The following is a 26,007-nucleotide window of genomic DNA, read 5'->3' on the forward strand; positions in this document are numbered from 1 at the left end:
TGAATCAATACTCCACATTCATACTCTCAGCATTCCCTTTATCAATTATTATTTGTAAATCGCTATCCCCTTCAGAATTCCTGAATAACATAAACTTGGTTTTATCTAAATTTAGTGATAATTTATTAATATGAAATCACTTTTTCAATTTACACAGTTTTAAATTACTTTCTATCAAAAGCTGCCGTAAATTTTCACCTGTATAAAAAAGTTTTGTATCGTCTGCAAATAAAACAAAATTAAATATCTTGGAAACCTTACATATTTCATTTATGTATAAAATAAACAACTTTGGTCCCAATACTGAGCCCTGGGGAACACCACAAACAATGTCCAAGCATGAGGATTGGAAATCACCCATTTGCATAAATTGTTGCCTGTTGCTGAGGTAACTTTTCATCCAGTGCAAAACTACTCCTGTTAGACCATATTGCTCAAGTTTCTTGATGAGTATTTTATGATCAATTGCATCAAATACTTTTTTTTAAGTCAATAAATACCCCAACAGCAGGTTTTTTTTTATCTGATGTACTGGTAGCCTCTTCTGTTAATTGAAGAACTGACATCGCTGTGGATCTTGGACCTAAATCCATACCAACTCTCAGTGATTAGTTGGTGTTTATTAATAAATCTATCCAATCTATCAACAAATATTTTTTCCAAAATTTGGGAGAATTGGGGAAGTAAAGTAACAGGCCTGTAATTTGTGAAATGATGTCTGTTCCCAGATATATGATTTTTGCCATTTTCATTTTTTGCGGAAATAAATCAGTTCAAATTGACAGACTAAAGATACAGAATACGTTAGCAACTGGATAATTTCCACAATCACCTTCTTTATTATTATCATGTCAATTCCATCACAGTCAGTTAATCTTTTATTATTACATTTATTTACTATATCTACAATTTATTTTCCTTTCACTGCTGTGAGAAACATGTAATCTGAATTTCTGCTAATGTACCATTCAGTGTTTCATGTACTGTTGGCCTTGTTTGGACATTAGTAGCAAAACTCCCTCTGTTGTAACATCTTAAAGGGGAGCTTTTATTTTATTTTTCACAGTGTGATTCCAACCTTTTTTTGAATCAGTGTGTAAAGATATTTAGTCAGCTAAAGAGGAAAAATTAATTAATATAGCCCAATTTATTTGACAGGAAACATTTTTGTTTAGCCTGGATGTTTTAAATTTAGATTATTGCAACCATGTACATTAGAAACTCTTAACCAGCAGACAGCGGAAATGCTTCAGCCGTGTCGCATTAGAGCTGCTAGGGAATTTACAGAGAAGGTCATGCTTAGAGATTCAAAAATCAGAATTTTATGTCTGGTTTAAAATCATCTTCTCTTGTAAATCCTTGACCTGCCAACACAGATTTTAGCCCATTCCAATTTCTGCATAAGACTGGAACACTGAAAATAATTTATTTTTATCTTCCTGCTGTGAGTGATTATTATTTATATTAAGAACAGCAGTGATGTAATGTGATAAAGCAGGCACTTGTAAACAGGATCTTACTATTTTAAGACAAGAACAAAATTATTCTTGAGTTGAAATTTTAAAATGGCTTTAGAATGTTTAATTACCATTTAGCATTTAAAAATAGAGTTCTCTCCATGCCTTAAGAGAATGTGATCTTTACCTCAGCTCTGAGATTTCTGCCAACATTTTAAAAAATTAAAATCAAATAATACAACACCTAAAGATAATACAACACCTAAAGAGCAACTTTAGGTGTTAAACTCTGTTTAGCCTTCCTGTTATCTACTGAATCTCCTCTCTCTCCCACTCTTTCATTGCCAAAATGATACGCAGATAAGTCTCAAAAATGTCATAGAAAATTCAGCTCAAATACCTTTTTTCATTTTTAAATGCATGACCACATGTGGCCTAATAGCAACTAAAATGATGTGTTTGCTCATTAGAAAAGATTGGAATTTGAGTTAACTGTACAGACACTTAGGTCAAACAGATATGTTAAATTATGCTTAAAGTCAGTTTCTCTGAGAATCTCGGCTCATGTGTCACCCTCGTTAATTTGTGGGCCAGCTAAGGGAGTGCTTTGGTATTCTTGATATGCTGTTATAACAATTGCAGATTAAGGAACAAAATGTTATTGAATTAAAAAAAACTTCAAAAGAAATCTGGGAAACTAATGCAACATGTAACAATAAATTCCAAGTTTGATTTGTTCCTTACTATAAACTGATGGAAGTACGGACGGACGGACAGACGGAGCAGGCTCTGGGGGGCGGAGGCTCGGACGGAGCAGACAATAGACAAGGATCTGACAAAGAACACAGACAACAGGTGGGACTAAATACACACAGGGGTGATCAAGGGAACAAGACACACCTGGGAAACAATCAACGGGGAAGAAGCAGAGACAGAGACTCACAGGGAACAGGACCACACAGAAMAACCTCAAAAATAAACACACAGGAAAACGGATCATGACACAAAGTGCAGCCTTTAATGAAATATTGTAGATAATTGGAATTACTCAAAAGTGTTGTTTCAGGTACTTGATTAGCATTGCATGCTGGTCTACAGACACCATCATAATATTCAGCAGGAGATCACTGTTACTTTCCCAACAATGGAAAACATACAGTGCTTAAAGCAGCTTTGGACCAATAATGTTAGCCTGATGACTGTGTTTAAAATGATTCACTGGTCAACGTTTCCTCTTCCAGGTTTCTTTCACAGCCAACATCACAACCATCACCTCCCACTCTGTTTGAGTTAGCTGCAGCGGAAGTATGGTGGTTTCAACAGAATAACTAGTGCTGTAAATCAGGGGAAGAAGACCGACTAGCAGATCAGAGGATCAGTGTAGAGAACCTCAGACTATACAACACTGTAAAACAAACTGTCGCTCTTTAGTTTACAACTCCACCATTCCACAATGACATCTGATCTTTTGCAACATTCCCTGTGTCAGGTAAACAGATGAATGCTGGCTGACAGTCGGCACTACTGTTTTTCTCAAATACTTGTTTCTTACAGCCTTTACAAAGCAATGCATGGTTAGCTGACCTGTGTGTTTTCTATAAGAAGTTCATTGTGAATGATTTTCTTTTGTTGTATCCATTTGTTGAATAACGTAATAACACTGATGTGTTTTAAGTGAACTGTTTACAGTTTGCCATTGTTTCAGGTCTATTTCTTACAGAGTTTCTTTTGTTTGGAATGTTTTAAGACAAAGTGCCTATCCTTTTAGATTTATATAACGTAGAGAATAATGCAACATCAACTTTTTTGTAATGCATCCACACCAGAACAGTTTATTTATTTTGTATGGAGCTCTGCAGGAAAACATGTTGCACAGAAAGCCTTATCTGCAAGCAACATTTATACCTACAGTACGTTTGAAAATCATGAATTGACAAATGACCTTAAAAATGTTTTTCTTCTTTTTTTTAAATTTACATTAACAATATTGTGAGCATTTAATTCCTCATAAAACCATGTGAGTAAAATAGTGTGCATGTTTAGAGTGTAGCTCTGGTCAAACACCTGTATTTTTGATAAAGATGTCAGAGTATGCCCCCAGGAAGCTCCTGTCTTGTTCACAATGTAAACCCATGTGGGGGTCAGTTATCTGACTGGACAGCAGAAAGCATGTCTGAGCGAGGGCTCCGAGCATAGAGAATGGACGTAGCTTGCTCTGTTAGTGTGTGTTGAAGTGTGTAAACTGCTAAGCACAGATTCTTGCATATCTTTTTTGTATGTGGAACTTCACTCATTTACTTTGTTGACCTTGGAGGCAACTAGCAAAAGAAGATGAATGTGATAATATCATGCCAAGGCACTTACAGCCACTGCTTTTATTGCCGATTTATCACAGTAGAATACAATGGTACTATTAGCTGTGTTCAAATTACCACTCAATATGATGCATGCTTATGTGTGATGATAGTTATCATTGAGTCTTAATAGTTGAATAATTTAGCTACAGAGAAAGACTAAAAAGAAAAATAATAATAAAGATGAAGAGGATGAATGCAATGGAACCACTTACCTTTTCTGAATAATTTAGATTAAAATGAATATAATTGGGCTTTTATTTCAGTTTGACTTTAACCATTATAAATAGTAAAACAATTATTGCCTATACTATGAACAAAAACATGTCATTTTTATGTTGGATTGTATAAAAGTGGCCCATAAAAGAACTAAATAAAACATGTCATCACTTTTAGCAACTTCAATGAACAAATAATCAAATAAAAATAATTTAAGTCCATCTAATATATTTTCTTTACATGTGGATCATGCTGCTTAGCTACCTATGTGGTGTAAGGAGACGTCTCATTTCACACTTACACCAGCAGGACAAGGAAGTGGAAAAAGTTGATAATATGCAAATATCAGATTTTTCCATTAGTCATGGTGTTTTAATGAGTGGAGCAGGGTAACTCATCTCACGTGGTTTTATCAATAACATGAGGAAGTGTCATCCAGGTTGTTGATATTTTTTTGCTCTTTTCTTTCAAATGCAGCAGATAATAATTATTGCCATTATTTTTAGTGTCCTATTTCTTATTTCCAAGGTATTTTGGCTTAAAATGAGCAGAGTTAAACATTTATCTTTATTAGATAAATGGCACTGAATCTTTTTTAAAGTTTTATCACCTCTTTTAAAGTGATGGTTCCCAAAGTTTAGGCCAGGACTTTTGACCAATCTTTAAATCCCAATAAGCAAAGTTATTTAAAAAATCAAAAATTTAATCATATACTGGATAAAATGATGGAATGTTTTAAGGCTGCAGCAAGCTAAGATTTTAGGAACAACTGGTTAAATGAATCAAGATAAATAATTTTAAAAGTGGTATCAAAACATCTTTTGGAATCTCGTTTGGCATTTGTCAACGTATGAATAGATACTGATGAATCTGTGGCGAACCTTTTTAGCAAAGCTGCTCTAACTTATCAATATGGATTATAAAATTTGGACACAGCTAATATGTAAACAAAAATAAAGCAGCCAACAGCTTTGATGGAACTTGTCAGAAAGATATGCTGTACTAACGTGAAAAATCCATTGTGAAGTGATGCAACCCACTGTAGAAGTAGCAGATAAGTTGTGATAAATGAAGGATCATAATAAATGTGAAAGGACATGTAGAACGCCACCGATGATGTCACAGAGAGCCCACCGGTGGAGCCGCGTTTCAAGTGTTGTCTTCAAGTTGTTCATGTGAGGCCTGTGAACTGAAGCTCAGAGCCGTACTTTGCACTGACCAGGACGTCATATGAAGGCTGCTCTACACTCAAAGAATAATTGTTTTGTGCATCTCGACTGACAAAGGATCTTGAAAATTATTGGCAGGTTGATTTGCTTCCTATTACGGCTGTGCAAGATGGAAGGAATCTGCAGCAACAGACTGAATGGATTGCGGGTTCTCTGAAAGCCTGTCTTTGGTGGTCAACAAGGAAAAGAAGGGAGAAGAAGGCCAAGAAAAGTAGGGCTATGCAACAAAACCTCCCCAGTTTTCCACCCAGTCCATTCTGTAGCTACTGATTCAGACTTCAGCATGATTGTGACCAAACGTTTTAAAAAACAAAAAACATGCAAACAAGAAGACTTGAAACGTATTGAGGAACAAAGTGTAAACAAGAAACCAATTATTTGGGACTATAGCAACTTTATACATGTATTTGCATGCACAATATTTACCCACGTTAATGTCAAATGAAAATCCCTTATGGGAGGAGATGTGTTATTCTCTTTGGAAAATATAACAATGTTTTTTAAAATCAACATGTTTTATGTCTTAGCTATTTTCATATTGTTCTGCTGAAACAGTTATTTGCTGAACTTTCTGAGGTCTGTACTGCGTCAAAGGATATGTACCTCTGTCTAAGACAAACACCTGGCTTATACCCATTAGATCCAAACTTCTGGGTTGTGCATATCTTTTGGGGTGTACATTTGGTTTTTACAGAAATAAATAAAATAAAAAAACACCAAATGTTTGCATGTTCTAGCTGAACTGTATGTGCATGGAGGAGGAAATCTGGTGTTTTTAGAAACACTGCTTGTTTTTATCATTTTTAGATTTTGTACAATGGGATTTAACTATGCTTACTAATATTTAAGTCACTAATTATATGGGTGTAATCCAATGTCTATTTAAACAGACATTTTCAGTTAAGGAGCAGAATTCATTGTTTTCATGCTCTGATTTTGTGCCTTTAAACCTTTGCTGTCACATTTCAAAACCTTGCTGGCGTCAAAGTTTGCTTTGGAGCCGCATCAAAATAATACCTGCTGTTAGAATTGAATGCTGCTTTTCCCAATGTCATTAGAGTCCTGTTATTATCCTTCTGGCACTTAAACATGTATCGAGTGTGAAAACACAAAATCCTGCTCTCACACTGAAAAAATAATTATCTGAGTGATTTCAATAAATTACTCCCTTTTTAACATTGTTGGTACTTCATCCCTTTACTGCAAACCTCCCGTTGGGTGTGGGAATTTAGTGTAAAATTTGTTTTTCCAAATTTCATATCTACTGACTAAACTTCAGTTTGATACCTTTTAGTCATTTTTTCCTGTTACAGTAGCTGCACTGAGTTTTCATAAGCAGAGATGGGAGATAAAAGTATTTATAGACCCTGAACTTTTCCATGGTTTGTCACATTACAAGCACAAACATAAATATTTTTCATTGGAATTTAATGTGAAAGACGAACACAAAGTGGTATATAATTGTGAAATATGATTGAAAAATTCTTTTACAAATAAAAATCTGAAAAGTGTGGTGTGCAAAAGTATTCAGCCCTCTTTTCTCTGAGCACAATCAATTGCCTTCAGAAGTTGCCTGATATCTGCTAATCACTAAATAGAGTCCAGCAGTGTGTAATGTAATGTCAGGAGGGGGAGTCTGTCCACGGGACAACTATCAGTCATGCACGGCACAAATGTGGTCTTTATGGAAGAGTGGCAAGAAGTAGGCCATTGTCAAAAAAAAAAATCATAAGAAGTCCGGTTTGAAGTTTGACAAGTTATGGTAAGATGGATGGAATAAAGGGCAAAGTTGGAGAAAACTATTCCCTTTATCCAAAACCTGTTGGAGTCTGCAAAAGACTTGAGACTGGGGCGGAGGTTCCAGCAGGACAGCAACCCTAAACACAAACCCAAGGCTACACATGGGTGTCTTTAGTTAAAAGACACCCATGTGTTAGAACGGCCCAGTCAAAACCCAATCGAGAATCTGTGGCAACATTTGAAAACTGCTGTTCACAAACGCTCTGCATCTAATCTGACTGAGCTTGAACTGTTTTACAAAAAGAATGGGCAAACATTTCAGTCACTAGCTGTGCAAAGCTGATAGAGACAAACTCTAAACACTGTCTGCTGGAACTGAAGCAAAAAATAGTTCCACAAAGTATTGACTTGGTGGGGGTGAATACTTTTACACAGCGCACTTTTCATTGTTTTATTATTTTTAAAAAAATTTTTGAATCACATATAAATTACAGCTGTTAAGCATGAAAGATGCACTCTCCTGAAAGCATCACTTTACGTTCCCATTACCAGGAATAGCACAGGAATAGAAGGAACACATTGTTTGGGGAGGAGGGAGTTGGGGTGTGTCATCCTCAGTGCAGTGCAAAATCATGAGCACTATAAGAAGTCTGTGGCCAGATCTTGCTGTAAAAGCAGTTAAAAACCTCATGCGGGTCCATTCAACCACTCTTACAACTACGGGAGGGTTCAAACTCTGCTCATTCAGTTTTAGCTTACAGAAAGAGCGCCAAGCCGCCAAATGAACAATATTATTGGTAACCTGACCAATAATATTTAAGCTTAGGAATTGCGAACTCTTACAAACTCGCATGGATCTGGGCTGTGAACAAAATGTTTTGATAAAAATTATCTTTTTTTCCACAATTTTGTTAATAGTAAAGAGGATTATACAATTTAAAAAATCGATTTTTTTTTTTTTTTTAAGAAAAATCCGAAGGTACGCAAGTGCGTACAGCTGCAGGCGCTACTATGGGTCCCAACTCAAAAAAGGCCACTTGGGGCATCAAGGATAAAAGGGGGCTGGGGCTGAAGCCCCCTCCGCCCTCTCTCTGCACGTGAGAGGCACTAAAGAGTAAAAGTTATCCTAGTGCATTATGATTTCACCACTAACTTTCACTGCTGGTGGTGTTGTTTTTGTGATGTTTGATGTTGATTTTGTGCCAAAAATAAACTACTTGTGATTATGGCCCAAAAGTTTAAATTTCTATCAAACAATAAATTATTTCCCCTCAAGGTTTTGAGAGATTTTGACCAGACATGTTTGTTTTCTTTGAAGGATAATATCTCCGTCTTACTACTCTGCTTATTAGTGTAGACAAAACAGAATACGAGATTTTTGACAATCCGGTACCAAACGGTAACTGTAGCTTTTGTGCTGTTGCTGTTGGGTTCTTAGTAGTCTCCTTCACTAGTTTCAGTATTCTCATCAATTTTGTAGGTACAAATTGTCCTGCTGCTTTCTCTCTCGCTGTCATAGTCATATGGGACAAATGGATATGAATACACACTCATACCTGCAGAACCCACACATGCATTGAAATGACATGCAAACTGCCAGCTGGGATTCAGTAGATACCTCACATAGCCGTCCTGGATTCCTCCTCCTTGCTGAAAAGCAACAGCAGAGAACAGCAACCTTGCCATACATCCTGCAAAAATAACCGTTTTTATGCTGTTATTAACACTGCGATGCTAACTTTAAGGAAATGTGTCGCATTCTTTCAGTTCAGTAAGGTAAACAACTTTATAGTCATTGAATGTTCCGTTTTTACTGACGGGTCTTTGAACGCAGCACGGTAACAATCTACGTGAGCTGCATCTCATTTACAGCTGGAAGTGGGTGACGTGCAGTCAGCATCTTGGTTTGAAATTAAACTTGTTTTTGCACAGCTGTTTAGCTGGTGTATTTTCTAAACAGTTGGATATGAAAAGACCTCCGAACTTACTTTGTCAACAACGGGCTGTTTGCCACTGAAACACCCGACTGATGTGACTGTTTGTGGTGGATTTGTGAGAGCTGTACGGTTTAAAAAGTAAGTGAACAATAGTTTTACACCTGTTTCTGTGTTTTTAACCTCTAAATTCTTGAACGAAGTAATGACGTAGGATTGGTGACAGTGCTGTACTTACAAAGAGCTCCTTTGTTTACCTTTGGTGTGTGTAGGCCGCGGGTTATGCTCGGTCCACAGTTAGTAAGTAAAGTCAAAAAAGCTTTAATTGAGAAACTTAAAGGAGTGGTCCTGTCTAGTGGCCAGCCCATGTCAACTTTACAGTCATTATATCAGTGTTCCTTTCACACAGCGTTACCCCCAACAAACTAGACTGCTGATGCTGTTTATACTGAGCTAGCTGTGCTATGCTAACTACCAATACATTTAAGCTAAGAGTACGAAGCGTCATACATTAGAGTCATGAGAACTACTAGACTTGGCTCAAATATTTGTGTTTTTGTTAATGACATTTGACGTTGTCGCAGCCGCTCATGCGTCCCATGCTTGATTCTTGATATGAATTTTGTTGCCCTGTTTGGATGAATATTACCGCCACGCCTCTTGTGTCAATGCTTGATTCCAGATATGCAAGCGCCCAGCCGGCCGGACTACGTGTCTGTCCACTTGACTGGACAACAGACTGGGAGCTACAATAATGGCAAGCAGTGGAGGAGGCAGTCGTACTGGAGGGTAGGTCGCTTTCTGATGGGAAAGCCATTCGTTCTGTTCTGGGTCTGGTCAAATCAAATGTTGTTCAAATGTCAATCATATGATCCAAGTATCTTCAGAGAACTGGATGGTGATGCTGTGGCCAGGAAGGAGCTCCTTTAACTTATAAGTCTTACCATAAGTCTAAAGAGGCCTCTGACTCTAGACTTGGAAATAGGAGGCATAGGGAAGCTGGTTACTGATCATTAATATGTTGGAACACATGCAGAACTATTTTTGAATTAAACCAGAATTAAAGCTGAATAATTATTCAAAGATCTGCTTATTGCCAATCAGTGATTTGGTTCAGATTCCCAGCTGCAACCCTTCACCCTAGGACCTTTCCTCCTCAGAAACGATAGTCATCATCATCATCACCTGAAAAAGTAGTGTTGCAGTTCTTCAGTAGTACCAGGTCTCTCGTCTTCATCACTCCATCCAGCTTCTCCTTCCAAAACTTCAGATAAATTGCTCAAGTCTTCGCTGAAGTTGCTCTCAGCTTCCTCTCTTTCTCATCCTTAGTTGTTTACGGTTTGACTTACTCTGATTACGTTGCAAGATTACACCAGTGTTTCATTTGCTACGGACGAAAACAACAACACTCTGAAATGCTTTGGGATTTATAGCAGCCTACGAAAAATATTTTTTATTAAAACTTTTGTGTCCACAGAATGAAAGCACCAGTAGTTCTTGTTAAATCATGTGAGTGGTTTTATCATGATAGTGATATTGTAATCATTGTACAGTAGTGAAAGGAAATGTTTGGTTATTTTCACAGTGTGAAACTGTTCAGCGCTCCAGATTCTATTAGGAGACGGCACATATTGAGTCACTAACCATCCTCAGTGCCTTTCTGTGTGTCTTTAGAAATGGAAGCAGCTGTCCAGGCTACAGCGAAGTCTTTTCCTCTTCATGCTCGTTCTGCTTTTCATCTGTGGCCTGGCTTCCTATTCTTCTGTTACCAAGCAGCTCCGAGGTAAGCTTTCCTGTATGTTGGCAGCATAACCTTTCGCTTTTGAGCCCGCTGTTGGTGCTCTTGATGAGCTGTCATTGTTGAATGTTTACTGAACAATATATTTTTTTTTTGTAATCTGTACAGTAAATATTGATTGATGTTTTGCTTTTTTCAAGGTTTTACAGTGAGAGAGCAGGAGACGGAGAGCAACATCCTTCAGAAACCCTTCAAACCTCATGCGCTACCGGAGCCGGTCAAACAGGGCCAAGACCCGCTGCCTGACCAGCTCTCTCAGGTTACAGATCTGGCTTACAAGCACCACTGGCATCTATCACAGCATACCTAAAGACCTAACTCCAAAGAAAATAGCAGAATTTCACTGGAGAACTTTAGCAAAATAAAAATATCCTTTAAATAGTGAAAAGAAATCCAATATTTATAAACTCCAAAATCTTTTAGCACCCTTTGTGAAAATGTTTCAGAAAATATTTATTCATTAGTAAGGTCACTTTTTTCTTGTTTGTTTTTTTCAAATATCATCAGTGGCAATATTTAGGAATGTTCATACTTAAGCACTTGAGTGTTTGATTTGAATATGATTCTACAGTCCTACAAAATCTGTCTTATTATTTTCTAAATTCCATTTCATTTTGTCCCAAATAACTTTTTCCAGTCTGACCATATTTATTAATCCAAAACTTGTGGAATTCTGGAGTTTGAGAAAATGAATTCAACAATACTGTTATTAAACTTTCACTAAATTTAAGAAGGTGCTGAGAGTTCAGCAGGTCACTGAGGGCTTTTAAAAGTATATCCTTGTCATGTTTTCTGAGAATGAAAATAACATTTAGGAGCAAAATAAAGAAGTTTAGAGTTTAACTTGGCATCAAAATATGCCTGAAAAAGAAATCTGTAAACGATAAAGCCTTATGCATAATGGATAGGACCTATCTTCATTTTTATTTCTTTAATCTTTGACAGGCATCTTCAAGACATGGTAGCTAGTCTTCTTAGCCCCCCAGTCAATGATTCCATGCTGAGAAACTGCTGAGACGTTTCTGTTTTAAACTTTTCTAACAGCTTTGGGATTTTTTTACTTTCATGAAGGACTTCAGTGGTTCAGTGAGCTTTTTTGCCATGGTTGACCTTGTTTTCTGTCTGTGTGGCGATGAGAGCAGAGCTGACCCCACCTGGTCAGGTACCAGGAAGCAACGGCCAAAATTCTTCAAAAACTGCTCCATATCTTTTCCTACTCGATGATATCGGGGAATTATGTGAGATTCCATGTTTTGTAAATAATTAAAAGAATTCATAAAAATTTCTGTACATAAATGAATAACATTGACATCATGTGTTCAGGGGTCATTTGGTTGATCATGGCAACCACAGATTACTGGTTATGTTTTAACGTCCAGGTGTTTATCTCAATGTATTGAAAAATACATTTAATCCCCTCCCTCTAACACAAGTGTTAAGAAATGAATGTAAATGACCAAGCATAATTACAGACCAATGTGTTTGTCAAAGTTGTGGTCTATAACAGCACATGGTTCCAGTTTAGGTTTCATGAACATGCATTTCTTTAAGCTTTAAGTATGTTTAGATATAATTTGCTGATTGTTGTTGCTTGTGCGGTCATTTCGCAGAGGAAATTATCCAATAAGAGAGGACCTCCTGTCCGTCCGAACCGTCTTCAGAAGCAAGGAAACACATCTAATATCCTGTCTGAAGTCAAGGTAGCTGACATCAAGAAGGAGGGAGAGGAGGAGAGAGTCATCAGGTAAGAGTAACCAGTGTGATTACAACAGCTGCTCTGTCATTCCACAGGTTTCAGGTTTGTAGCGCGTTAGTGTTGCCACCCGTACGATACGTAATCGTCTGATATTGTTTGCTGTTAAATGTTGCGTCCCGTATTGAACCGATATGGGACTCAATGCGTTACTTATTTCTATAAATGTCTGATTGACACGGCTATTTTTATGACCAAAATAAAACACAGAAAATATTAAGGTCAGCTAAATTGTCATTTTTTTGGAGCTAAATAGGTAGAAAAAATTTTGTTTACTTTTGACTGTCATGTGTTACAATCAGTTACTCAGTACTTGAGTAGACTTTTTAGCAAATACTTTTTTACACGTTAATTAAGCTTAATCTACTTCTACTCAACATGTTGAAGTTGTACTACTCAGATTGGAGTACAATTTTTAGTTACTAACACACCTCTGTAATAATTGGACTATTTTTTGTTTTTCAAAAACACCCATCAAATAAAATGTACCAGTGACCATGGTGACCTCACTGTGGTGACCCCACCGCAGTGGGCATCCCTTATTTTTATTTCTGACAGGTGGCAACCCTAAACTGCGTTGTCCTTTGATGTCACTCAGACAATATTAAGCTGTGTTTACCATGTTTAAATATAACTGACATTGTCTGTTAATTTGGAAGTAGCAATGCATGCTTCTTTTTTACTAAATTTCTTTAGCTGGCGTGGGGCGGTGATCGACACTGTCCAGGCCACAGACGGCACCAAGGATGGAGAAAACAAGGAGGACTCGCCTGGCAACCGGAATGTCAACCAGTCAAAAGTTTTAGGTAATTTTTGGTTTTATCCCCTGCAATGTAGAGTATAAATTATTAAGCATTTTTAACCAGATAGATGTTAATGCAAATTAATGTCCTCAATATTAGTGAGCACAATATTGATATCTTAAATATCAATATTGGAGCGCAATAATTGTTGGCCGAAAAATTCCAAGAAAATGATCCTGTTATACCAAGAATAAGAATCCAATATACAGGAGAGACGGTCTGACTGCCATGCAGCTACAGAAAACATCTAAGCTTGGGTATTCAACCAGTGGTTCATTTGGTTCATAAACATTTAGAATACAGACATTACATGACCATCAGATCAGTGAAGCATAAGAAATACATTACCTCATAATAAAACATTCCACCACATTACAGAGGGATAGAAGCACAGATGAGAAGAAGGAAGAAGAAAACGGGCATATATCATACCTGACATCATCTTTACAATATGTACCAATGTTATCATCAGCACAAGATTTTCTAATATCATACTGTCCTAATATACACGCATATTTTGCATTTTTTTGACATTTAAAAAAATACCTTACAAAGTAATGAAAGCATGTTTCTGAATCAATGTGTGATATTTATGCACCAGTGAACTGTGGGTTGTGTGTTCCAGAGACAGAGCGGATGGAAGCAGTGCGGGAAGCTTTCAGACATGCCTGGAAGGGTTACAAAGAATATGCCTGGGGCCACGACGAGCTCCGGCCCGTCTCCAGGTCCTACAGCGAGTGGTTTGGGCTCGGCCTCACGCTGATCGATGCACTGGACACCATGTGGATCCTGGAGCTCAAGCAGGGTATACTGACATCTAGATCACTGTTGCTCTGCACCAGAAATCACTCTATTATTGGTTTTTAGCTTCTGGTCTTTGAAAACTGCTTTTTAAATCTTAGGAAACTGCAGATCAGAAACTTTGTAGTTACATGTGACGACGAATGTCTTCCATGGAAACCTTTCAAACTACTTTCGTAAACTTTCAGAGTTTGAAGAAGCCAGGGAATGGATTGCCTCAGAGCTCACCTTCAACAGAAATGTTGATGTTAATCTGTTTGAAACTACCATCCGCATCCTGGGAGGCCTGCTGAGCACCTACCACCTGACCGGGGACAGCCTCTTCCTGGACAAAGCTGTGAGTCTCTGGCTCTGTACCTGCTAACTTAAGCATTCTGCCACATTAATTTAGAGAACATTTTAGTGAATTCTTTTTCTGAAAAAAATTCTGAATCATAATTAAATTGGTAGTGGGACTCAATTTAATATTGATTTTTGAAGTTATTTGCTGTGTTTATAATTAATTGATCAAAATAAATTGCATTTTAATCTAACTAAATTAACATTTTTGAATTCAAAAACCCTTTTTGCTGCTAAATTATTGAATAAATGGATATCTCAGCTCAACAACCGAAATATTAGTTTGTAATTTGTGGGCATAAAGTGCTGTTACACGCATTCCCTTAATATTTTTGGTATATTTAAAAGAAAATGCAATTAACTTGTTAAACTGTATCTACTTAATCAAAATTAACGCATGAAAGTCTTGTAAAAAATAAAATATATTTGGCATGTAGGGTGGCATCACCTACTTCACTGTGGAAAACAGTCATACTGATTCTCAGGCTTAATGTGCCTATTAACTTTGCACTAGTTACATTACATTGATCTTTTCTGCCACAGTTAGTGCAGAACAACAAAGAACAACATTTACCAATCAATCATCAGTATTCCTTTATTGTTAGCTTGATGTGATGTTGACAGCTGTAGATAAAAGCCACTGTACTTCCACAGAAAGACGTTGGCTCCAGGCTGATGCCAGCCTTCAACACACAGTCCAAGATTCCCTACTCTGATGTAAACATTGGGAAAGGCACCGCCCACCCGCCTCGCTGGACCTCTGACAGCACTGTGGCTGAAGTTACAAGCATTCAGCTGGAGTTCAGGGAGCTCAGCCGGCTCACCCAGGAACCTCAGTACCAGGTAGACCACCACTCTGATCTGCCTGCTTTTAACGCGCACACACACACACACACACACACACATGCACACAAACAGCACTTGTTCCTATGGGATCTTGGCTTAGGGCCTCACAAGGAACAGTGGGTCCTCCCAACATAATATTTGTTTGAAAAACTGACCTTACAAGACGAGAAACTCTAAAACATCATTATAGTGTTCAGATATTTCTCATTAAGCATCAGCACTCAAACTGCACTTTAACTTAAACTATTAGGGACAGCAATAATGTTATGGGTCAATTTGACCCAGGGAGTGTTTTATCATGCAATAGTGTCAGAAACCAAAATATTCCTCCAAAACATTTTTGTATCTGATTATTAACTCCAATACTAACCATTTCAATCAATATTTGTGCAATGATGATTTTTTTTGTCTCAGAAAATAAGGATTAATGACGACAATTTACTCAATTACTCATTTGGACATAAAAAATGGAATTTGCATTTTTTAAGTCCACTGAAAAAAACCTAGACACAAAAAAACAATTTCCTTGAAAGTGATCTTTGGTAAAAAAAATTTTACATTACATTTAATTGTTTTTTTCAAAGGGTGATCTGTTCCGGGTCAAATTGACCCCCCAATTAAAATCAAGATAAATGAGTCATGCAGAGAGTATTTATGTTTTCCTCCACTTCTACTGAGTGGAGGACTCAGTAGAAGTGTCCCACTCAGTGTGGGTGGAGTTTACCCACGGGAACAGAATAGGCTCCCGTCAAAAGTTGTATGATCACCTGCTTTCTCGCAGTTCATTGTGAAGTAAAGAGAGCAGGGAGAAAGTGGGTTTGTGTGTGTCTGCGTGTGCATGTGTGTGTGTGGTGTGTTGTGTTTGTGTGTGTGGTGAAATGTGGCATAGCTGCAAGGAAACATTTTTTTAATCTTTTTTTGCACATTAACTTGATTGCCGGGTCAAATTGACCCGAACAGTATCGATGTAACAAGTAGAGGCAGGGGGGGTAACAAATGTGTAAAATGAATACATTTTCAATTTATATGTATAGTGCACCTATTAAGACAAATAGACAAAGTTTAATGCAAAAAAAATACTTCCAACTATTTAAAAAAAAAATTTAAACTTTAAAACGGGTCAATTTGACCCACAACATAACAGGAGGGTTAAGTAATGCTTTACTGACACAAACTATGTTTAAGGTTTGTTGTTACTCTAGTTCAGGGGTGCCTAATACGTCGATCACGGAAGGTTTTGAGTCGATCTCGGCAGGTGACAAACTGAACGCCGCCAGGATGCTGAGACCAGCACTTCCTCTTCTGATAGGCTTATCAAAAATATTCACTAAGATCCTAAACGTTTGTAGCTTCATTAAAAAAGAATAATTATAAAAAGTCAACTAAACATGTTCAAATTAATAATCTCAGTAATTATTGTTTCAACAAGTTGTTGCGCAATTCAGTGCATTTCGTTTCCATTAACAAAAAAAACTGAATGATGTGTGCCACGCCAACGAGCGAGTGAGTGATCGTCTGTTCGGGTTGTTTTACCTTTGCTTATCTTTGCTGTGGCTCATTGCACCTGCTGTAGTTTCTGAACGTTCAATAAACGACAAACTTGGACTAATTACCTCCTATTAGTCTGTAGTTTCTCATATTTCAGTCATCAAACCAAATTTCAGATCTACCATGACTGACTGACACCTGCTGGCGTCAGGTTTACAACCAGCTTCTGACTGAGAAACCAGTAACCTGCTCCCAGTGTCAGAATCTCACCGAGGAAGAAACTGGATTAGGTTTTCTGTCACTTTATTATTTCTGCTATAACTGATGCATATTTGCATATAAAATAAGTAAATAGAGTTTAATTTGCAATTTTTATGTCTTTGTGTCATGAGGTAGATCTCAGGCGGCTGGTGAGAGAAAAAGTAGATCTTGGTCTCAAAAAGTTTGGGCTCCCCTGCTTCTCTAGTTGCATAAATAATCGTGATGTAACGTGGCACACATCAAACCAGAATTTTAGACCATAAAACTACATTATGTAATTTTTATGAAAAATATTGTTTTACATCTTTGTGAAAACTGTCACTATGTTGACAACATAACATAAGACAGATGATATGTGGGGGAAAAATCCAGTAATACTGTCACAGCCTGGTGATAGTTTTAACAGAAATGGACAAAACATATGTCTTTGCAAAAGTTACATACTGCAGCTTTAATAGATGTTGTTGTGGCTAGCAGGGAACATATAACTATCCATGACTCCATGACTATCACAGCAGTGTCTGCAGTTGAACTCTCTTGATGTCTGTACAGGCTGCAGTAGCTGAAGTCATGAATCAGGTCCACAAGCTAGAAGGCAAGCTGGACGGTCTTGTTCCCATGTTCATCAACACTAACAGTGGACAGTTCACCCATCAAGGCATCTTCACACTGGGAGCCAGAGCAGACAGCTACTATGAATACCTGCTGAAGCAGTGGATCCAAGGGGGCAAGAAGGAGGACCAGTGAGTTCATTTTAACATCATCACATTATATACAGTCATATTCAATAAATGTGTTCTAATGAGGCCCATTTGTCAGATGAAAATTACCTTTTGAAAATGACATAAAAAGTATCAAACATACTTTACATAAAGACCATATTTCTGTACTAAAAATGTTTTTTATTGGCCTGATTTAATCAGACAATACAATTTATTTTGATTCCAAATGTAATGATTTGCAATGAAAATCACTGATTTTGTGGTGTTACTTTACAAATATTTGCAAAACACTTTACAATACTTTTTCCTCATTGAACCCCTTCTAAAATCTACATGCAGAAGAAAAAAGACAAGAAAAAATCGGTTGTATTGAACACAAACATTTTTATTTTTTAAATAACTTTTAAATTTTGCTCAATTTTGTTACTCACCACATCAATCAGACTGTGACATGAACTAAGGCTGATGCACAGGTTTGGTAGAAGTAAGAAATACTGCCTCCTACAGGTGGGAGTTGGCAGTCACTTGAACCCAATGTTTTTGACCTTTTTTGCAGGAAGTTGGCAATAAACTCACTATTATGCATTAGCACTTAAAAATGTGGGGATATGTTGGTTTTGCATAAATTTGCATGATAAAGGAATTGCAAAAAAACAGTTAGACTGGTGTAATATCTGAAACTTAAATGTTATCTTAAGCAGAGAATCGTCAACAGAAGAAAAGGTTTGAAGACATTCTTGGTGAATTGAGTTACTGAAAGACATTAACTTGTCATGAATAACCTTATGTATTGAACATGACTGTATGTGCTTATTTGTTATGAGGTTGCTTGACTGTGTGTCACATTTTTGACTAAGCTGGATTTCGTTTGGCTAAATGTTAAAACCTGACCTAGTAACCAGGGGTGCAGTGATTTACTGGCCAGCTGATTTATCAGTGCTGATTTTCTTAATTTTGGGAGACCTTTGATTGGCCAATGCTTACATGTGAAGCTGATCTTATCCCTCGATCTTATCTACCTCAGCATAGGTCTACAAATCGGCTCGCCAGTGAGAGATATGACTGATAGAGCGGCCCACCAGGTCATGCCTGCACGTTGCAGTTAACAATAGTCACCCCACTGTTGCCAACACAGTGACTTTCTTGCTATATTTAACAACATTTCACACAAAAAAATCAGAATCGGCTGGTCAGACACTTTAAAGATTGGCGATCAGTCTGCAATCGGTACAAACCTACTAGTAACTTCATGCACACAGTGCCATGCTAACAACAGAACACTGCTGTTTCTGAATACTTCTTTGATCCTTTTGATGTTTAGGTTTTTGGAAGACTATCTGCAGGCCATTGAGGGTGTAAAGAAGAACTTGCTACAGAAATCTTCACCAAACGGTCTTGTTTTTGTTGGAGAACTCTCCCATGGGCAGTTCAGTCCTAAAATGGTTAGTAACAGTTAAACTTGCTTTTATTATTACTAAGGAGAATCTGGCACTGCAGTATGCTGCTGTGGAGGAGAACGTATTGGGTGTGGCTACATCCTGCCTGGTTGATGCAGGCCAGGTCCTTCACATACTGCGAACACCAGAAGTGAGCATCCCTTTGGGATTAATAAAGTATTTTTGAATTGAATTGAATTAGATTAATTACCACCTTTACTTCGCTGTATGTCCTGTTGCCTAGCAACAGTGACAGTGCTCAACACGAGCTGGTAAAAATGGACCTAGTAATCTTGCTGAGTTTTTTTTTATTACACATCACATAATCATTTATGTTAAATAAATTGACTGATTAAATCGATTTTTTAAATTTATTTTTTTACAAAATTATATAAAAACATTTATAACATGCAAATAACAAACCTAAGAAAACAACTGCTTTAAGCTTTTATATTTTGTACAGACTGAACTTATGTACTTCTAAGTAAAGGTGTAGTCCTCCATCGCTCACTTCATCCTCTGTTGTTAAAACAACAATTTCCCATTCGGCCTGCAATGAATTCTGGGATAGCGCAGGCTGCCAAGAATACACCAGACCTGTTCTTCATACCTGAGGGAAAGGAGAACGCTTTTGGAGGAACCTTCAAATTTGGAGACCCTCTGGCACATTTCAGGATTCAGATGCAACCTTAGTTTCATTTTAAAGATTTCAAAGATCTTCTAGTGTTTGAAAGGACCAGGCACCAGACTCTACAGTCAGTTATTACAGGTGGTTTTTATTTCTGTTCTTTCATACCTTTAAAGTTACAATAGCATGAAGGGTTCTTGCTGCGTTTAGCTGTGCACTGCTCACTGACTGGCCCTGTGTGTGATTTGTTGTTGTAGGATCATCTGGTATGTTTCCTCCCCGGTACTTTGGCCCTCGGTGCTCATAATGGCCTCCCTGCTGACCACATGGACCTGGCCAAGGAGCTGATGCACACCTGCTACCAGATGTACGTCCAGATGGAGACTGGCCTCAGTCCTGAGATTGTTCACTTCAACATGCACCAGGGCAGTATCAGAGACATTGATGTGAAGGTCAGTGGTGTATCAGTACACTCCACCTCCTCTTCTCATATACTGAGTAACAGGACAGGATGCAGGACAAAATATGTCCTGAAATAAGTATATCAGCTACATGTGTGTGGTAGCTCTGGAAGGTCTGACTTCAGTCTGCGCCTTTAAACCTTCCAAAAACAGCTACAGTATCTCTGCTGCTTTTTCGAGCACACTTCTTTCTTTTCAACTTTCCACTGTTGACAGCTAGCTTCAGCTAGCTTCATTAGCAAAGGCCTTTTGTGTTTTCCTCAGAGAGAGTTTATTGACTGTCTACTGCTGTCAAGTCAGAATTCTTCACTATGGTTGTTCAGGCCATATCACAATTATGAACGATTTTAGCGTTCAGAATGGAGTAACTTTTTAGTTGTTTTTTTTTCTACAAAAACAAGGAAAAAAAATTTCAAATTAAATGACACAAATATGAGCAGATTTTGTGAGATTGTTTTTAGGTTTAACAATTTTAGAAATGTTTTAAAATGTGAATAGCTAAGATCTGTTCCCAGTTCAAACCTGAGAAGGAGGAAACGTGAATGAAAATTTTAATTTTTCATTCACGGAGGATTTTGGTTACATTTGACTTTATTGTGCACATAATTATCTAAGTTATGAACTTAATTCATGAAATGAATTACTGAAATAAAATGGTGTTTGGGTGGTTCTTCTTGCAATGTCTACACACATTTTTATATCAGCCATTTCAACTGAGATCAGATTTCATCATATTTTTTGTCAACTGTCAGTAAACCTGACAGTAAATGGTGAGTAAACCTGGGAGACAATTGGAAAAGAAAGGAGTAAATCTCATTAAACCAGAATACAAATCAAATAATTCTGCAGAAGTTTCAGGTGAGAGAAATACAAGAATTGTCTCAAGTCATCTGTTTTTTTTTTTTCCTGTCTTTCTTTCTGTCTGACAGCCTGCAGACAGACACAACCTTCTTCGACCAGAGACTGTGGAGAGTCTCTTCTATCTGTACAGGTTCACTAAAGATCGCAAATACCAGGACTGGGGCTGGAAAATTCTGCAAAACTTTAACAAGTACACCAAGGTTAGTCTGAAAAAATAAACATCAAACAGGAATCGTGATTATCCAGGTGGGTTAAGGTCAGATCTGACTGCATGCTGTTAGACGTTCACACATTTTAAAACAGCTGCTGCTGGTGACGAAACACATCAGGAAAAACACAAGACTGGATTTTCTAGTTAGAATGTATGACTGGTAGAATATTATCAAATTCTGTTTTCTGATTGCTATGCTTTTTATTGTTCCAGTCTAACAATTACATATTGGAGCTGGAACTTTAACTTGTTAAAACAGCATCTCAATGCTGAACATGTAGCAGCAGCACAGACATCAGCGTCTACAGTCCACATTTCTAAAGAACTTCCTGAAACTTTGGAAAGCTGAATGGCTACAATAACACTTTGTACCAGTCTGATGGTTGAGGAACATGAAGAACAGATTGAAAACAATGAAAATTTTATATCCATTTATTCAATGATTTAGCAGCAAAAGTAGTTTTTAAATTGAAAATATTTTTGTCAAAGCATAGTTTTCAATTAAAATATGATTTGTTCCAATTTGTTAATTGAAACAAATAACAATACCACTGCTCATTATACATAATATCTTCTCAGAAGCTTTCCATCCAGCAGCTGGAAGCTTCTGTCTGCAGCGTTGTAAGTCTGTCTGTGGGTCCTCAGGTTTCCTCTGGTGGCTACACATCCATCAACAACGTGTGTGATCCAGATTATCCCAGTCCCAGAGACAAGATGGAGAGCTTCTTCCTGGGAGAGACCCTGAAATATTTCTACCTGCTCTTCTCCGAGGACGCTGACCTCATCAGTCTTGACAAGTACGTCTTCAACACCGAGGCTCACCCGCTGCCCATATGGCCTCCGGCTGAGCCACAGCCACTGTGAACCAGAACACTCCTCAGGGTTGGTATGACACCAGAACCACCTCTGTCTGTGTAAGTAACAGAACTACATCAGATGCGTGAATCATGAAAACTGGCTCTTTTATGCTATCCAGACTTTGCTTGTATGGAAAAGTCAAGTCACTTTCATGGCTATGCCTTTGTTTATTTGTTGTACTCATTGGTTTTGTGCTGGTGATGATCAGATCCTGACCCTGATCAGGAGGAACTGTGGTGGGTGGGTCGATCACAGCTGGAGCTGCTGGGCCAAGTTCTACCACATCCACTTTGGAACTACCTGATTTTTTTCCTTTTTTTTTCAGAAATGGTTTCTAGACTTTTTTTTCTACTGTTATTAAAAACAAAGTATCTACCTTGCAGCTGTGAGCGACTGCAGGCTCGTCGTCTCCACATTCCAAGCAAGTGGAACCGTTTCTCTCCCAGGAACAGGAAGTAGTTCTCATCATGAGCCATTTGGTGAGACTGAAGCTGTTTTTAGTCGTCCCCAGAGCTTCCTGACGGGCGCACAGCTGTGCTGCATTCATGTCATTCAGCTGCAGCTCCTTCAACATGTGTCCTGATTGTTAAAGATCTAATAGAAAATATAGAATTTCTCTCTAAATTTGAGTCGCCACCTTTTATATGACTGGAAATCAATGCAAATTATGCAACATTAATACTGAGGACATCTATAAACAACATTTAATACAGGACGGTCCAGATGCCTCATAAATAAGAAATTAAAATGTTCCATTACAAAGCAGCAAATGAGTGTTTAGTAAGGCTGTTGAGTGTAGGTCTAGTCACCTTATGTTAGTTTGTTCCTCCATTTTCTCCCTGCAGTTTACCATTTCATCACGCGCTACTGTTTCTGTTTCACATCCATGTAGTGTAGTTATCATGGTAATCTTTATAGTTCAGTCTTTCCACTGATTATGGTTCTGACCCCTGGACACTCAAATTGACTTAAAATGTCAGAGGTTACGACACCTTGATCAAACCACTTTAGCTATGAGCGCCACCCTGCTGAGAAATAGTGTTTATGGTCCCAGAACCACTGACCTCACAGCACATCTCCTCAGGACAGGTGGAGAAACTGACCATAGATGGTGATTCTGGAGAGGTTGGAGCAGAACGTCCTGCAGCACTGCTGCTTTGATTTGAAAGTCATGCAGAAAAGTTTAGCTGCAAATGTGCAAAATGACCAACTCTTAAGAAGTGTGTTGATTACCTACAGGGTTTTCTTTAGCACATCTTTACTTCTGTTAAACAGCTACAGTAACCATTCTTAACTTCCAGGGAAATGTTTGACCTCTTGCATAAGTTGTTACAAAGTTTATTAGTTCAGATCAACAGCAACAGTTGGCTTCAGTGGTTAGTGGGTGTGCCAAACAAGCCTATTAAGAGAGGAAAAACCTTTTGACTCATTATATCCTCTCTTATGCCCGGATTCAGAAAAATGCTGTGCGCAAAGACTGAGATCACACAGAGATGACAGCGTCACGATAATCAACATTTATTCAAGACAGATGCAGACTATCACCAGAAAAGCACATCACAAAACATCAGAAACCTCAGAGCACAAAACAACACATGAATCTACCCGAGAGAGGGAAAAAGACAAAAGATGGAAACGACAAACAAAAAGCAAAGACGTCTTTGGAGAATTGCAAGAGCAAATCTAATTTGTTATTTCTGTGTAGAAGGTTTTATAGTAAAGGCGTATTCTTGTTTTTAATTTATTCAAAGAAGGCGTATCTTTGCTCATCCAACCAGGAGCTGTCTCTGACCCTCTCTAAAGTTAGAAACTCCCTATAATTTGTTTCCAAGATCAAACACCAGTTGTCTCCTTTATCTAAACAAAGTGGAAGCAGAGCTTCTCCTGAACTCCTGCTGTTTTATGGCTTTTCACAGATCAGTGTGAAAAGCTGGAACTTCTCCTGATTGTTTCCCACACACCACAAAGGGCAGTTCAAAAAGATCTTAGCAAACAATCTGATGTAACATAAAGGTCAATAAGGCAGAATAAGTTACTAATCTGAAAACTATAATTAGGCTATTTCAATCAAGACATGTGAAGTTTTAAAACTAGCTTATTATAAATGTATTTTTTTAACAAGCCCTATTTTGTTCATAAACTGTTTTAAAAAGCTGTACTGCATCAGAAGGATGGAGTGAGAAGCCAGCTCCTCCTGGCACTTCTGCCTATCTTTGGATGGGTTGCTCTTATACTGCCATTAAGATGCATTTAAACTGCATGAAGTGGCCGAGCTAATAAAAGTGAAGTCACACTCTTTGCAGGACCCAGAGTGAATAGTTCTGGCTCCAGTTTCACGTTGTGGACACAACAAACACCGTTTACCTACTGACTTTTTCTGTTTCACTCCCACTGACATGAATGCAGCATCTGTGGTTGATGCTTGGTGTAACAAAACTGCAAGAACCTTAAATCTTCAAAGTATGTTATCTAGTTTCTAGTGAAATAAGATAAAACTTAAAAGTAACTATACAGGAGCTTGTTTGAAATCAATAATCTTTGACTATAAAAAGTACTAACCTCGCTGGCAGATTATTATTATTTTTTTAACAACATGGGAAAATATCTAGTTAGAAGTGAAAAACTCTGCCAGTGATAATAGTATGTTTTAATCAGTATTGAAGAGTTATTGATTTCAAACTCCTATTTCTTTCTGAAAGGGTATGTCTTAGTTTTATCTTGCTTCACTAGAAACTAAATAAAATACTTATTAATATTTTGTGTTTTTGCATTGAAGCCAATGTGGGTAACAACAAACCTAAGCTAAAAGACGGTTACTGGGACTTTGGGTTTTTGTGTATATGTCGCAGGGTAAAAGTACATGTCATTTTTAATATGAGAGAAAATGTGATTTATGAGGTTAAAATAATATATTGATTTCTTGTGAATATTTAAAAGCTGAATTTCTTCTGATAATTGAGTGAGCTAAGTGGATTTTCTTTAGTTTGGGGGTAGATAACCATGTGCAGTGAAGAGCACTAGTTGACATGCTCCTGATTGTGATTGAGACCAAACTCTTCTGGACTCCACGTCTTCTGTCGTTTTCACGTGTGCCTTTAATCTTGCCTCAGACAACCTTCAGTCCATTCAACTGGTTTCCCATGTGCTTATGTAGCTTTTCACATGGTCGTTGTCATACATCTAGATTATTTTTCCATCAGAGTAGAGACAATTTTCCTCCAATCAGTTCTAAGGTTTACATGATGTTGATCCTGCCTACAAGAACTCGGCTCTTTCCCTCAGTCATGTGTTTCAGCAGAACTCTTGAGCCAAAGATATGCTGAAAATGCTCTGAAATCTTAAAGATTTTTTTCTTCAATTGTTTGAGATTTAAATGATGAAAAGCCATTCTTCAAAAAGGTGCCAATTGAGAAAAGTCTATTTTTAGCATTTTTGATGAAGATTTGATCAAATAAAGGTTTTGTATTCCAGCTGAATCTCATTGCATGAAACGGTATATAGTCACTCTGTCCACACAGAGATGCTCTGCTGTGGAAATATTTCACCTGGGTTTCTGTCTGGGCAGATCAGAGGTTGAGTCGTCTCACAATACAAATGCCAGCAGCCACACTGTGCCAACATCTTGAACATTTACTTGGAAGGAAAATCAGAAATTAAAAATGTTTGCAGTGCAAATGTGAAATCTTAATAAGTAAAGCACAATAAAGTAGGGATAATTGTTAGTATTTACAGCCCCGACACGGCAGCTCAGTGATGTCTGGTAGGAGTGAAGAATATTAGCAGGACTTCTCCTAATTTGCCTTCTACC

The 26,007-nt window shown here is 37.7% G+C and overlaps 2 protein-coding genes across 2 annotated transcripts in view; one reads left to right on the forward strand and one right to left on the reverse strand.

Annotated features, from left to right (window-relative positions):
* zbtb26 (zinc finger and BTB domain containing 26) overlaps window positions 1-26,007 on the reverse strand; it is a 1,115,122-nt gene that overhangs the window by 52,046 nt on the left and 1,037,069 nt on the right. The window lies entirely within an intron of this gene.
* On the forward strand, window positions 8,831-22,823 carry man1b1b (mannosidase, alpha, class 1B, member 1b). The gene is made up of 14 exons (XM_008417411.2): window positions 8,831-9,074; window positions 9,616-9,722; window positions 10,608-10,716; window positions 10,872-10,990; window positions 12,342-12,475; window positions 13,181-13,290; window positions 13,913-14,092; window positions 14,277-14,425; window positions 15,082-15,270; window positions 17,575-17,765; window positions 19,066-19,186; window positions 20,066-20,260; window positions 21,199-21,330; window positions 21,987-22,823. The coding sequence occupies exons 2-14, from the start codon at window positions 9,618-9,620 to the stop codon at window positions 22,203-22,205; spliced, it is 1,953 nt and encodes a 650-aa protein (XP_008415633.1). The 5' UTR covers window positions 8,831-9,074; window positions 9,616-9,617; the 3' UTR covers window positions 22,206-22,823.

Source organism: Poecilia reticulata, linkage group LG9, assembly GCF_000633615.1.
Source record: "Poecilia reticulata strain Guanapo linkage group LG9, Guppy_female_1.0+MT, whole genome shotgun sequence".
Lineage (NCBI taxonomy): Eukaryota > Metazoa > Chordata > Actinopteri > Cyprinodontiformes > Poeciliidae > Poecilia > Poecilia reticulata.